The 14,958-nt window shown below is 36.3% G+C and overlaps 2 protein-coding genes across 9 annotated transcripts in view; one reads left to right on the plus strand and one right to left on the minus strand.

Moving 5' to 3' along the window:
• C13H2orf88 (chromosome 13 C2orf88 homolog) overlaps positions 1-9,690 on the plus strand; it is a 63,388-nt gene extending 53,698 nt beyond the window's left edge. For 5 of the 6 annotated variants that reach the window (XM_057301461.1, XM_034954677.3, XM_034954678.4 and 2 more), the window contains one exon: positions 5,882-9,690. In XM_057301461.1, coding sequence (XP_057157444.1) covers positions 6,046-6,333 — 288 coding nt within the window. In that variant the 5' untranslated portion in view covers positions 5,882-6,045 and the 3' untranslated portion in view covers positions 6,334-9,690. The remainder of the gene's footprint in view (positions 1-5,881) is intronic. The other variant, XM_063595494.1, reaches the window with a different exon arrangement.
• A 1,141-nt stretch (positions 9,691-10,831) lies between these two features.
• HIBCH (3-hydroxyisobutyryl-CoA hydrolase) overlaps positions 10,832-14,958 on the minus strand; it is a 144,637-nt gene continuing 140,510 nt past the window's right edge. For all 3 annotated transcript variants that reach the window (XM_034954672.3, XM_008950606.5, XM_057301458.2), the window contains one exon: positions 10,832-11,443. In XM_034954672.3, coding sequence (XP_034810563.2) covers positions 11,328-11,443 — 116 coding nt within the window. In that variant the 3' untranslated portion in view covers positions 10,832-11,327. The remainder of the gene's footprint in view (positions 11,444-14,958) is intronic.

The raw sequence follows: 14,958 nt of genomic DNA on the forward strand, positions 1-14,958 counted from the left end.
TCTGTTGTCTCTATCGTATGCTTCACTGATTTCTGTTCTTACCTACTTCTGTCTACTTATTTTGGGTTTAATTTGCTTTTCTTTTTTTAGCTTAAGGTGAATGCTTATATCACTGATTTAAACTTTTCTTCTTTTCTATTATAAGCATTTAAGTATGTAAATTTCCTTCTAAGCTCTAAAACTAATGCATTTCAAAATTTTGATGTTTTGGCTTTTGTTTAGTTGAAACTATATTTTAATTTCTCCTGTGATTTTCTTCTTTGTCCCATGGGTTATTTAGAAATATGTTTAGTTTCCAAATATATGAGGCTTTTCTAGATATTTTACTCTCTGGGGTGGTTAGAAATTGTACTGTGTAATGTTTTAAGCCTTTGAAATCTGCTGAGACTACCAATAGTCTATCTTGGTGAATGTTCCATATGCACTTGATAAGAACATGTAATAGTTGTTGGGTGTAGTGTTCTGTGAATATCAACTCAAGTTGGAGCATAATGTTGTTCAGAACACGTATTTTTTCTTTGACTATTCTAGTAATGTTTTAAGTCTCCAGCTATGCTTGTGGGTTTGTCAGTTTTAAGTTGTGTATCTTTTATAGATAGCATATAGTGGGTGTATTTTTTAAAAAAATAATAGACTTTTTCAGAGCAGTTTTAACAGAAAAATGGAGCAGGAAGTAGTGTTCCCACGTATCCTGTGTACACACACACACGCAGCATCTCCCACTAGACACATCGCAATCACCTGAAATCCACATTATTTTAGGGTTCATTCCTGGTGTTGTACAACCTATGGTTTTTGACAAATGTATGACAGAAATCCATTATTAGTGTCATATAGAATAGTTTGATTGCCTTAAAAATTGTCTGTTCCACCTATTCATCTCAGCCTCTTCCATAACCCTTGGCAACCACTGGTCTTTTTACTGTCTCCAGAGTCTTGCCATTTCTAGCATGTCATATAGTTGTAATCATACAGCATGTACCCCTTTCAGATTGGCTTAACTTAGTAATAAGTATCTGAGGTTCCTCCTTTTCTTCCCATGGCTGGATTATTATTTTTTGAGGTGGGGTCTTGCTCAGTCACCCAGGCTGGAGTGCAGTGGTGCAATCAATCTTAACTTACCACAACCTTCAATTCCAACTCCTGGGCCCAAGCGACCTCGGCTTCCTGAGTAGTTAAAACTGTAGGTGTGCACCACCATGCCTGGCTAATTTTTTTCATATTTAATTTTTTTGTAGAGACGGGGTCTTGCTATGTTGCCTAGGCTGGTCTTGAACTCCTGGGCTCAAATGATACTCGCCTCAGCCTCCCAAAGTGCTGGGATTGTAGGCGTGACTATGCCCAGACTAACTCATTTATTTTTAATGCTGAATATATTCCATTGTTTAGATGTGCCACAGTTTACCCATTCACCAAGAAGGACATCTTGCTTGCTTCTAAGTTTTCAAAGTTATGAATAAAGCTGCTACAGACATCCATATGCAGATTTTTGCATGGATTTAAGCGTTCAACTTATTGGGTAAATACCAAGAAGCAGAACTGCTGGATCATACAGTAAGAATGTTTCATTTTCTAAGAAACTGCCAGACTGTCCTCCCAAGGTAACCGTACCATTTTGCATTCTCACCAACAGTGAATGAGAGTTCTGTTGCTTTTGCCATTATCTCACTGTTTAAATTTACAATTCCTGAATGACATGATGTTGAACACTTTTCCATACGTTTATGTGCCATCTATATATAAGAAGACTTCCGTGAGGTGTCTGTCCAGATCTTCTGCCCATTTTTCAATTAGCTTGTTCATATTTGTATTGTTGACTTTCAGAAGTTCTTTGCATACTTTAGATAACAATCTTTTATCAAATATGCTTTTGCAATATTTTCTCCCAGTCTGTGGCTTGTCTTCTCATTTTCTTGACCATGTCTTAAACAGAGCAGTTTTTTAGTGAAGTCCAACTTATCAATTATTTCTTTAACACATCATGCCTTTGGCACTGAATCTAAAAGGTTGTCACCAAACCCAAGGTTATCTAGATTGTCTCCTATGTTATCTTCTAGGAGTCCTATTTTATATTTAGGTCTATGATCCATTTCAAATTAATTTTGTGAAGGGTTTAAGAACTGTGTCCAGCTTTTTTTTTTTTTTTTTTTTGGCATATGGATGATTTGGTTGTTCCAGCACTCGTTGAAAAGACTATGTATGTGTGGTTTGGATTTTTAAACTAGTCTGATCATCTCTGCCTTTCAATTGTTATTTTTAGTCCATTTTCTTTCAGGTAATTTTTCACATGGAAGGCTTTTTCATATGTTGGTTTTCTAATTGTCCCTCCCCAACCCCCAATGTTCTTCCTTTCCTGTCTTCTTCTGGGTTAAACGTATCTAATTCCTTTCCTCATAAGTCATACTTGCATTATCTCTTTAGTGGCTGCTCTATGTTTTAAATCTTTTCCCTCCATTTTTCAGATTGGACACATCTATAGATTTATGTTCAAGTTCACTAATCCTATCTTTTCCAACATTCAGTAGTCCACACAATGAATTTTTCATTTCACATCTTGTACATTTCAGTTACTGATTTTCCATTTTTATTTTACAATTTCCATTTCTCTGAGATTCTTTTTTTGTTCACTGGTTTTTATTTTCTTGGGTATACTTAAATAGCTACTTTAAAGTTCTATTATTAATTTCTATTAAGAAATGCTGGGTCTTTTTTTTTTTTTCCTTGATTATGGGTCAGATTTTCCTGCTTCTTTGTATGGCTAGTAATTTTTTAATTGAATGGTAGACATTGTGAATAATACCTTGTAAGGCATCTGGCTTATGTTATCTTCCTTTAAATGGTACTGTTTTATTTCTTGTTAAAGGGGACTATTTCTGTTTGAACTTAGGCAAATGTGGTCCATAGGCTGGCTGCCTATTTTTGTAAATGAAGCTTTATTGGATATAGCCATGCCCATGTGTTTAATATTAATATATTATCTGGCTTCTTTTGTGCTATAATAGCAGAGCTGAGTAGTTGTAACATAGACCCTATGTGTCTTAGTCCATTCAGGATGGTATAACAAAATGCCAGAGACTAGTATGGAGTATTTATAAGACTGGGTGTTTATCAATCAATCACACAGATTTATTTCTCATGGTTCTGGAGGCTGGGAAGTCCAAGTTTAAGGCATGAGCATATATGGTGTCTTGTGAAGGCCTGCTTTGTGGTTTACAGCTTTTCACTGTGTCCTCACATGTCAGTAGGGGCAAGGGAACTCTCTGGGGTCTCTTTTATGAGAGCACTAATACTCTAATATCATCACCCAAAGGCCCCACCTCCAAATACCATCACGTTGGGGATTAGGTTTCAATATATGAATTTGGAGAAGCCACAAACATCCTAGCTCACAAGCCTAAGTCATAGCCCTTTAAGAAAACACTTGCCAAACCTTGTTTAGGGTATACTACTGATTCCTAAGGTGTCGCATTTCTTGAGTAGTAACTAAATACGAAAGTGTTCAATGAGATTGCTCCACTCAGGCTGCAATTCCAAGGATTCTAAGTACTGTATAACTTCTGGTGTCACTGTTCAACTCTTAAGTCCTAGAGGAAGTAATCGTTTGCTAACACTTTGCAGATCCTTATCCTGGACATGCACATCCCAGTACCCTTGACAAGTCTCATGCGGATTTCTGCCTCTCTTCCCAATCTTGAACTCTATCTTATAAATTCCAGCTGTTTTAGTAACCCTAACCTCTGTTGCATCAGAGTTGCCACTCTCTGACTCTCCTGGGGCTCAACTCCCACGGTAATGCTGGGAGATACCCCCAGGTAGAATCCCACAATGACCATCTGTGGGATTTAACATCTTGTGTTTTTCTTCTCTCAGGGATCACAATCCAGTGTTGCTTGTTGCTCTATGCCTGAAAATAATGGCAACATATATTTTGTCTGGTTTTAAAACTGGTTTTGGCAAATGCACAAATCTGGCACTACTTTGTTAGGGTAAGAAAAAGCTGCTTTTGCAAAACAAAAGGTCTTAAAAAACAGAATATTCTGATGGTTCCACTGATGGTTCCACTCACAGCCTTTTATTTATCTGACACTCACTGAGTTCTCCAAGTAATTTTTTTCAGGTTAACCATGTCCAATTCCCTTAACCATCCCTCACAGTAAAAAATAGACACTATGAAAAATCATAACATGCTGATGATTAACAACCAAGACAGTCCCCATCTTCAGTTCAGGCTAGGCTAGTAAACAAGACAGACACCACACATAACTTGTTTCCCTTTTAAAATTAACATCTCTGAAGTATGCAACGTGAAGCAGGGCATACAGGGGCATACAGAACTAAAGGTAATTAAAAGCAGAAGACTGCCTTTCCTTTCTTACCCTCATATCACTCTTATTAGGGGTAGGAACAGATGTAGTATTATGAGAAACTGGGTAGAATTTATAGAATAATATATGGTGGTAGACCTGGCAAACATCACCTCCTCTGGACATCTTTAATTACAACTATTAAAAAATGAATTAGATGCACGCAAGCTTTTGCCTTAAGATCAGTGGTTTCAGGCCAGGCACAGTGGCTCACGCCAGTAATCCAAGCACTTTGGGAGGCTGAGGTGGGCAGATCACTTGACCCCGGGAGTTCAAGACCAGCCTGGGCAAAATGGCAAAACCCTGTCTCTACAAACTTAGCTAGGCATGGTGACTTGTGCCTGCAGGCCAGCTACTCAGTAGGCTGAGGTGGAAGGATCACTTGAACCCCAGGAGGTCCAGGCTACAGTGAGCCATGATTGCATCCTTTACTCCAGCCTGAGTTAACAGAGTAAGACCCTGTCTCAAAAAAAAAAAAAAAAAGTGTTTTCAGAAACAGATTTTATGAATTTTTAGAGCTATGTTTTTAGTCCCAAAACTAAGATACAATCAGGGACCATTAATCTCATTCATAGAGATTACCTGTGCTTCTTACACTCAGTCCTCTTTAAAATGAAGCTGTCTTGTATTGTTTTAGTTATCCTTAAGTCCCTTAAGAGAAGTTCATTCTGTGATAACACACACTTGGGAGGCTTAGAAGGCACATCACAAGCATTGTCATCTATTTATTGACCAAACATCAAACAAGGGTAGGAATGAGACATTTAGGAGAAAAAACCTTTAACCTTAATCTGAGCTTCTGTACAATTTCACAGGGAACAGTCAATAGGTGGCTTTGCTATATGTAACCTATATTGTTTAGAAGTGGCACTAGAGTAAAGCCAACATTGTTTACTACTCTTTGAGTTGTAAATATGTGACCAGGGGATAAAGCCAGACTCTAACAGTAGTCCAAGATCTGTAGGTTCATGAGGTTTGGGGAGGAACAAATTTTGATGTGCTTGTTTTGCTTGACAGTATAGATCAGGACTCAGCAAACATTTTTTGTAAAGGGTCAGATAGTACATATTTTAAGCTTTGTGGGCCACATGGTCTGTCACAGTTATTCAGTTCTGCTGTTGTAGTATGAACGCAGCCATGGACACATGTAAACACGTGAGCATGGCTGTACAAAAATAGGTAGCTGGAATTTGGCCCAATGGTTTGCTAGCCCTTGGTATAGATAAATCTAAGCTAGCAAAAATTGAATTGTTTTGGTATAGATAAATCTAAGCTAGCAAAAATTGAATTCAGTTTTATAAAATATGCAAGATCTTGAAAAAAAGTTTTCCTATTTTGCAAGTTGCCATTTTTATTGAGTGATTATCTTTTTCTTCTACTGATAAGATAAAGCTGTTTGTTTTTACCTCAGATTTCTTCCATGTGACCAAAGTGATGAAAGGATTTTTACATGCCACTCAATCATACACTATTTTGCATTCTGTAACTTCAAAATGAAACCTACCTTCTCTTGACAGGTAAACACTACACGTGAAGACTGGTGAAAGGGAACATTGATTACTGAAGTGCCCTGGAGAGGGAAAGCACTGGTCAACATCACATGGACAAATTTCATTGTTTTCTAAAGATGGCCTGGAAGTAGTCTTTGCCACTGCTTCCTCCACAAACAGCTCTTCATAACATGGGCTGCATGAAATCAAAGCAAACTTTCCCATTTCCTACCATATATGAAGGTGAGAAGCAGCATGAGAGTGAAGAACCCTTTATGCCAGAAGAGAGATGTCTACCCAGGATGGCTTCTCCAGTTAATGTCAAAGAGGAAGTGAAGGAACCTCCAGGGACCAATATTGTGATCTTGGAATATGCACACCGCCTGTCTCAGGATATCTTGTGTGATGCCTTGCAGCAATGGGCATGCAATAACATCAAGTACCATGACATTCCATACATTGAGAGTGAGGGGCCTTGAGGCTGTAGGATGACAACACTTTGACTGTGGAGGTGCTAGTTTGAATAAATGTGACAAAAGCAAAAACTGGTGTGAAAAAGTACAAATAACTATCTGGATTTAAAAATGTGTCTACGATAATGTCACTAGTATAAGAACAACTAGGATGAAATGCATTTTAAGTACTTCTATGTTAACAGCAATTTCTCTCTGTTTAGTCTTAGGTTTTAGTCATCTGAAGGGCTGAACAGAGGTCCTGTGACACCCAATAATCAGCTGAATGTCACAGCACTTCTTCCTAAGTAATGGCATCACCAAAGAAAATGCTAAGGAATAAAAACTGCCCCAAATTCCAATGGTTGAAGTTTATCCTTTAAAATAACAATTTTTGTTAATTTATACCCAAAAAAAGTCCAGATATGAAAAGGGCTTTTCTAAAATTTCTTGGCAAGGGAATGGCACTCAAGTCATAGTGATTAACAGTAAGTCTTGTTTGTCAAGGATCTCTACTTCTTGACACAAATGAACCCTGTCTTTAATAAGATAAATAAGATAATTTATTTTTGTAGATGAGAAGTTGAGAAGTGTAACTACCACCTTGGACCTCAGGGCCCTAACTAATTACAGCTGTTACTGGACGACTCAGACTTTGTGCCTAAAGCCATCTTAGAGATAACCGTTTATAGAAGCCATGACATTAGTGTTTATTGCATTGAATTAAGCCCAGTGATATAACTATACAAGAAAACAAGTATGGGCACCTTTTACAAAGAGCAATCCAATAAATCTTAAAAATAACAGAAACTTAGTCTGCAAGGTAGAAAGTTTCAGTTTTAATTCTGTATTAAGCTTTACTATCTCAGAGGTACAGAGGGCTGGAATATGGGCATTTATTTCCAGTTTTTTCTTGACTAGTAAGGCGGTCGCCATTAAAATAGACCAGATAATGCATGAAGATTTACAGTTGTATTGCAAAACGGAAAAGATAAAACTGTCCTTTGAGGAGAGTACTCGTTTTCTGGGTTTTTGTTATTTTTTAGTGGTAACACAAGCCTATAGGGCATTTATAGCCACCTATTATACTGTTTCCATAAGCCTGGCTACCTTTTAGGGAAGCCATTTTTTCTTTTTCATTTTTACTGTCACAGCACATACACACACACCTTTTTGTTTTAAAGGATTAAGTACTGTTTGAAGATCAGTGGTAACAGAAAATTTGGGAGGGAGAAGAAGAAATTAAGACATGACTTGTTAGAAAATTAAGACTTCAGTTTCTAGAATTATCTTTTCATCAAGATTTGGTAGACATTGAGTTTAAATGGAAAGGAAATTATTTAAGCCTGTGTATGTTAGATCCACAATACACCATTGGTATTGAAATATAAAGGTTAAAAAAAAGGCTTATGACCTCTTTAATGAGATAAATATGTATTTGTCTTGTAAGCAGGCAGAAAATCTACCTCTAATTTTAACACTAATACTTTGAAACCCACAATCAAATAGAGTGAATTCTCCAAGTTACATAAGCAAAGAAAACATTATTTGAAATATGCCATGTTTTAGTTGCCTTTGGACACCTCATCATTCAACTCTAATTTTACCGAGTCCCGGGATTTGTACTGTCCCATTGTACTTGCAATCTACAATTTATATAATAGAAAAACAACCAAACCCATTCATACAAGGATCTGAAGTTATAAGGTTAAGGGCAGAAAGTTTCCCATAAGTATAAAACATTTCCAGGTCATGAAGAGTAGTTTAGGTTGAGTGACAAAAGCCTAGGTGTGGTTGTTTTTCATTCATTTTGCATCTCACACCAAGACATTTTTTGCTGCAAGGTCATTTGCTGCTTAAAATGTACAATTAGGTATATAAAATAAGTACAATGGTGAAAACACAAAGCCAGGTAAAGCAGCATGCCCCACTAAATTTTTCAGTATACATAGGGACAGACAAGTGAGTTTTGGTTGTATCTAAATATTTTAATTTCAGGTTCCTTCTGTGCCCTGGGCCACTATTTCCCAGGGGTGTGACAGAGATGCCTGCCAGATCCATATCAACCAGAAGTCTGATCTCTGTTGCTGCCCTTCCTCAGCAACTATGGCAGTATACTTTTATCACCAAGCACCATTCCCTTGTCCCTGAATCACATTTTAATAGAGTACAATATCTTGTGTACAATATTTCTGAAACACTTATGTCTGAAATATATGCTGTATTGTATGTTAACCCATGACATATATGAACTACAAGGCTTGCATAATCAGTGAGCTAGTGGATAAATCAAGACAGGAGCAAATGGGAGAAAGATGAATAAACAAATGAAAAAAGATGAATAAATGAATAAGAGAGATGAATAAACAAATTTACATTACATGTGATAGTTATCATGGTATAGGTTGGCCTTCATGACAAGATGGATGAGAATATCACTGATAGGATATTAGCCTTCTTTCATATCTTTATATTGAAATATGGGCTTTACTTCAATTTGAAGGTCTTTCATGAACAATAAAAGAGAGTAGAAGGACTGTCTGAGAAGGCAGGAGACATATAAAACAGATGACTGAAAGACTGACTAGCTCCTGGAAAGGGAAACATTTGGAACATCCAGAGTAAGGGCAAATGGGCTTCTACCAGCACAACAAAGAGCCTCCAGGTGGCAACATGGAAGCAGGTTATCAGAGAAAATAAATGTGCAAATTCCTTATTTACAATGACTCACTTAACCCCACAAACATGTTTCACTGCTGCCTTCCCCAGTTGTCGCTTATGTACTGTTGTTACCTTTCAGTTACATGCCTTTGATCCTAAAATTCTCTACTTTTGTTGCCTTATCAGTTCTTTGCAATCTGCCTGTGGTTATCAGCACTTAAAGCACAATTTTGAAGGGGAAAAAAATGATAATCACCTTAGTCCCAAAGAAATAATTTCTGTCAAACTGCCTTATTAGTATTAAAAACAGACACACTGAATGAAGTAGCATGATACGCATATATCCTACTCAGTATCATTGGCCTTTTATCAAATGGGGAAACTATACTTTTGTATTACATAGTTTTAGAAATCGAAAGTTAGAGACTCTTTGTAAGTAATGTCAAGGAACAGTAATTTAAAAACAAAGTTCTAACAAATATATTGTTTGCTTAATCACAATGCCCTCAACTTGTATTTGAATGACTAAATAGGACATGTCTTCCTTGGAGCTGTGGGCATTGGTTCAGAAGCACTACCTGCATCTTAATTTTCAAAACTTAAGTTTTATTAGCAAATCCTCTTCTCTGTAAGACTTAGCTATGAAGTGGTATATTTTTTCCAAATATTTTTCTGAAAACATTTATTGTTGTAACTGCACAATAAAAGTCCAGTTGCAATTAACTAGTGTGAGTTATTTAACTGAAGCAAATGCTTTCTGACAGTGTGTACTTTGAATTTTTTAACAATATAAAAGACAACATTTTCTGCATTGTTAACAAATATAGAGAACAAAAATCCATTTATACAAATAATTTCTTGGATCATTCAGGTCCAATTTAGGACCTTTAAGAGTATAAATGTAAATGTATCCGATATCATGGCATCTTTATTCCAGATCTGTTACTGAATTACTTGAAAGAAAAATGCTTCACGTAAAACAGATTAAGAACTGAGAAAACATAAAGCAATACCTTCTGGGCTGCCATTTCCTCATCTATGAGAAGGGTGCAGGACATGATCTTTAATGTCTTTTTCAGTTCCGTTGGCTTTTTGTTCTTACAAACCTGAAGTTCACTTAGTTTCTAAAGAGTATGGGATGAAGGAGAAACTATAACAAGTTACAAAAAATTTATTTTGTTTATAAACAAAAATTACAAACAAAAAATTATAAATTTTGTTTAATTTATAAACTTACCTTTAAAATTAAACAAAAATTACAAACAAAAAACAAAATCATAAATTTTGTTTACTTTGTTAATTTATAAACTTACCTTTAGTTTAAAAATTATTCTTGCCTAGAACTTTAAGGTTCTGAGTCTGGAATACCTTTTAGTTCTTTCATACCTTAAAAAGTACTTACTTCATTAACAATATCAATTATTGAATGTATCTTTTGAACAAAAGTCTTCTTGCTTTCAATTAATTTTTTTCTCCTGACTTGAACCTTGTTTGTAAGGATAATTATCACACAAAAGTCTTACGTAAATTATAAAAAAACAGAGTGTCTCTATCTAAGAGATTGGAGTTTCCTAATTTCTCATTCTACCAGATTAACAAATATCACAAATAACAAGAAAATAATCCTTTCAGTTTCACCATGGGATGGTATTCTGATTATTTTAGGGAAGACCAAGTCTGAGTTAATACTGAAGAGGGACGTTAATAAAAATCTTTTCTCTCTGCCCAAGGTTTCTAATGTTTATAAAAGGAGCTCTTCTGCTACAGTAACTCAGTTACTTTAAAACACACTCATATATGGAGAAAATTCTGAGGCATTAACACAGTATCCAAAACAAAAATTCTATGAGGCATTAACACAGTATCCAAAACAATTTTCAGGGTCTTTATTTTTTATATTGTATACCTAAGTTGATTTCATCAACATACAAGCCACTACCAAAAGCCAAACAAAGATCCCATTTCAATTAGATATACCACTCAAGAGAATCTCTAAAGATCTTCACATTTTTCCATCTTCTAAAACAAGGATTGACAAACTTTTTTCTGACAAAAACCAGACAGTAAATAATTAGGCTTTGTAGGCTTTACCATCTCTATTGCAACTACTCATTTCAAAGCAGCCACAGATAATATATAAACAGATGAGTATAGCTAGTTCCAATAAAGCTTTATTTGTGAATTCTGATAATTTTCACGTCATGAAATATTAGTCTTTGATTTCTTTTCCCAACCATTTAAAAATGCGGAAACCATTCTTAGCTTACAGGGTATATAAAAACAGGCAGCAGGCTGGATTTGGCCCACATGCTGTAGATTGCCAACCCATGCTACAAAATATACCTTAAAAGCCTGTCACCTCAAAATTTCAAATCACTGCTTCCCAACGACTTAAAGTGATTATTCAAATCTTCCTCAGTAACTTCTTTTAGATCAGCTGGTTTCCATTTTGGACTCTGGTCTTTATCAATTAAAACTGTCAAGAGAAGATACAAATGTTAATACCATTATTTTTGTCTAATATTGCTAGATTTTACTTACTGAATTGACAAAAATTCTTATACTAGGCACATTTTTCTATGTATTCTATTTTTCTTTTAAATTAAATCTCCAGGGATGGACAGCAATATACTTTTGATGACTGGGGTGGATATTTTCTAATTTCCTAAGCCTCATGTCTTAGCTTTAATAAAGCCTACTGAATTAATCCAGTGGTTTAAACATTAGAATTCTTTTTTTCTTCTTGAAATAAAATTGCCAGTGAAACCTCCACATTACAAAACAGGTAAAACCAGTGGTTTAAAGTAAAGGCAGGGGAGGGCAGAGGGACCAGATGTGCCTTCTAACCTCCTCCACATTGAATTTTGGGAGGAAATTAATTGCTTAAGGTAGAGAAAAGGAGACTTCATGCATAATTAAATGTGGATACTGTTGTTCTGCTGAATCCTCCAGTTCAGACAGCTCTGGATTTAAAAAAATCAGGTTATCATGAAACTGTCTAGTTCTCCTATTTCAGTGTAGTCATCACTCATCATAGCCACATAGTATCCCCGCAGGATTATGAGGCAATCTGTAACTTCTCCGAAAAAAAAGGGGGAGGAATGTCCAGTATACTGTAGTTACACACACGTTATCATTTGGGAGACTGGATGGAAGGTATGCAAGATCTCTATATTATTTCTTATAACCGCATGAATCTACAATGATCTCCAAATTTTAAGGTTATGGTTGTGGCAGCAAATTTCAACCATGCTTAAAATGCACATAATTCTTGTGAAGAATGGAAATATTTAAATGTGCAAACTATAGTGAACTAGAAAAACCTAATTTAGCATTTAAAGGCTAAAATAGTTAAAGAAGCAGTATGGGAACCAAGGAAGAAGACTGCCTTGGTAGGTGGAGGGAAGCTTTTACATACAATTAAATGCAGATACTGGAGGTTTGTTTTTAAGATTTAACTGCCTACTATGAGATTCTGGTATCAGATCAGTGGCGATATTAAATACTGATGTTCTGATCCCTACTATTTGAAAGTTTTATATTCCGTGGACAGTGTAAACAAAGAACAACCCCGGCACATTTTTTCCACAAGAATCTCTCTCACTCTAAGTCTTCTGGTCAATACTACCTGTCTCCTTGAGATCCCACTGAAGGACAAGAGCAAAGAGACTATTAATCAAATTTGTTATTTTATTTCAAGCTAACAATTTTTTTACTAGAATACATACAAGTTCGTGCCATGTAGGCAGCTCAGGTTTTGCAAGTCTCCTGAGATAGCCACTACATGGAGTTTGAGTGGGTATCCAGCTCCACTAAGATGGTCTTTTTTTCTTCTTCTATAACCACAAAGTAGTAATTTGTTCTAGATGTTAACAGTAAGAATTTTTAACAACTGTTAAATTTGCTAACTTACTTCAACTTGCTAATATGTTTTTATTATTAGCAAACTGCAGCAAACATTTGACTATGTAAAGAACACAACAGTTTTCAATCTCAGAACAGACGCTGCTTTCTGAAAGAGGCGGCAATATACTTTCTCTTCATTAAAAAGTAGCATAGGCCAGGCGCGGTGGCTTAGGCCTATAATCCCAGCACTTTGGGAGGCTGAGGTAGGCAGATTACGAGGTCAGGAGATCGAGACCATCCTGGCTAACACTGTGAAACCCCGTCTCTACTAAAAATACAAAAAAATTAGGCGTGGTGGCATGCGCTTTTAGTCCCAGCTACTCGGGAGGCTGAGGCAGGAGAATGGTGTGAACCCGGGAGGCGGAGTTTGCAGTGAGCCGAGATTTTGCCACTGCTCTCCAGCCTGGGTGACAGAGTGAGACTCCATCTCAAAAAACAAAACAAAACAAAACAAAAGCCGTATAATAAACACTTCCTTTATGAATCAGAACTTTGATGCTGATTGGTTTCAACATTTTTTCCTCAAAATAACAGTATTTATCTAAAAACAGTATCTTTCTTTTTAAAGAAGGGCTATTATAACATATAATGAATACTTTAACAATATAACCCTGTATGCTTACAGGTCCTCTAAAATCAGAGTTCTAGGCTGTAATCCACATGCAGCAAGAATTTGCAGAGAATATGTGAGGAAAATGCCTATGTTACTTAGTTTCTACAAGACACACTGCCATCTCCTCTGATCAGCTCCATGTGCTGAATACTAAAAAGATTTCAATCAAGTCCTTATTTCTGATATTGTATCATGTCAGAAATGAAGAGAACTCTATGAAGAGTGATTGCTTATCAAAGCTTGAGCTCAGAGAACATAACATAACCTTTTATTCAGATAAAAAAGTATATCCAGGCTGGGCACGGTGGCTCATGCCTGTAATCACAGCACTTTGGGAGTCCAAGGCAGCCAGATCACATAATATCAGGAGTTCAAGACCAGCCTGGCCAACATGGTGAAACCCCGTTTCTACTAAAAATACAAAAATCAGCTAGGCGTGGTGGCATGGGCTGGTAGTCCCAGCTACTCAGGAAGCTGAGGTAGGCGAATCACTTGAACCTGGGAGGTGGAGGTTGCAGTAAGCCGAAAGTGCACCACTGCACTCCAGCCTGGGTGACAGTGTGAGACCCTGTCTCCAAAAAAAAAAAAAAAAAAAAAGGATATCCAGAGTCTGCACTATAGTAAAATAATTAATAAAAACAGGAACATTAGATAAGCAAAATACATGCAGAGGGAACAACTCATTTTATACAACATAAATAACAGCTTTTTATAAGGATAAGAATTATGCATAAAAAGGAATTGTTGCAAGTATGCTAGAAAAAAACAGTCAAGCACTTCACTTGCTTTTTCTAAATATGCTGACATTGGAGATTATAAGCAAAATGGAAAGTATTAATAAGACAATCTGCAGATGTTACTAATGACATCATATGGTCTTTTTCCCCAGCAATGTTTAACTGCTGAGGTACAGGCAAGAAGGTGGAAAGTAGGGTTAGACCACTGGTCAATTTTGCCAGGCCAGCACGAAAGAGGGAGAAAGGGTAGGGGATTTGAGGGCTTTTTGTAAGGTAATAAATGCACGTTTCAAAGGCCACAGCAGCAGGATGGCAGCAGGATGAGTTTACAAGCTCAATGCTGCACTTATCAGATGCAGTCCATGATTGTAGGGGCAGGATTATCTTATATATAAATTAGGAAACAGTGGCCAAGTTATGTGAATTTTTAAAACAATTATCAGTTTCAAAGACTGATCTTCCTTTTCATATCCCAGATGGTAACGTATTCTTTAAAAACATACACAACTTTGCAATCTTAATAAAAGTTTAATTTTCACTACTAAAACAACTATAGGTTGAGTATTCTTTATCTGGAATGCTTGGGATCAGAAGTGTTTCAGGTTTGATTTTTTTTTTTTTTTTTTTCAGATTTTGGAATATTTGCATTATACTTATGGTCCAATGAACATTTGAGTGTCATGTTGGTGCTCAAAAAGTTTCAGATTTTGGTACATTTTGGATTTTAGGATTTGG

The sequence above is a fragment of the Pan paniscus genome, chromosome 13 (genome assembly GCF_029289425.2).
Source record: "Pan paniscus chromosome 13, NHGRI_mPanPan1-v2.0_pri, whole genome shotgun sequence".
Classification (NCBI taxonomy): Eukaryota; Metazoa; Chordata; class Mammalia; order Primates; family Hominidae; genus Pan; species Pan paniscus.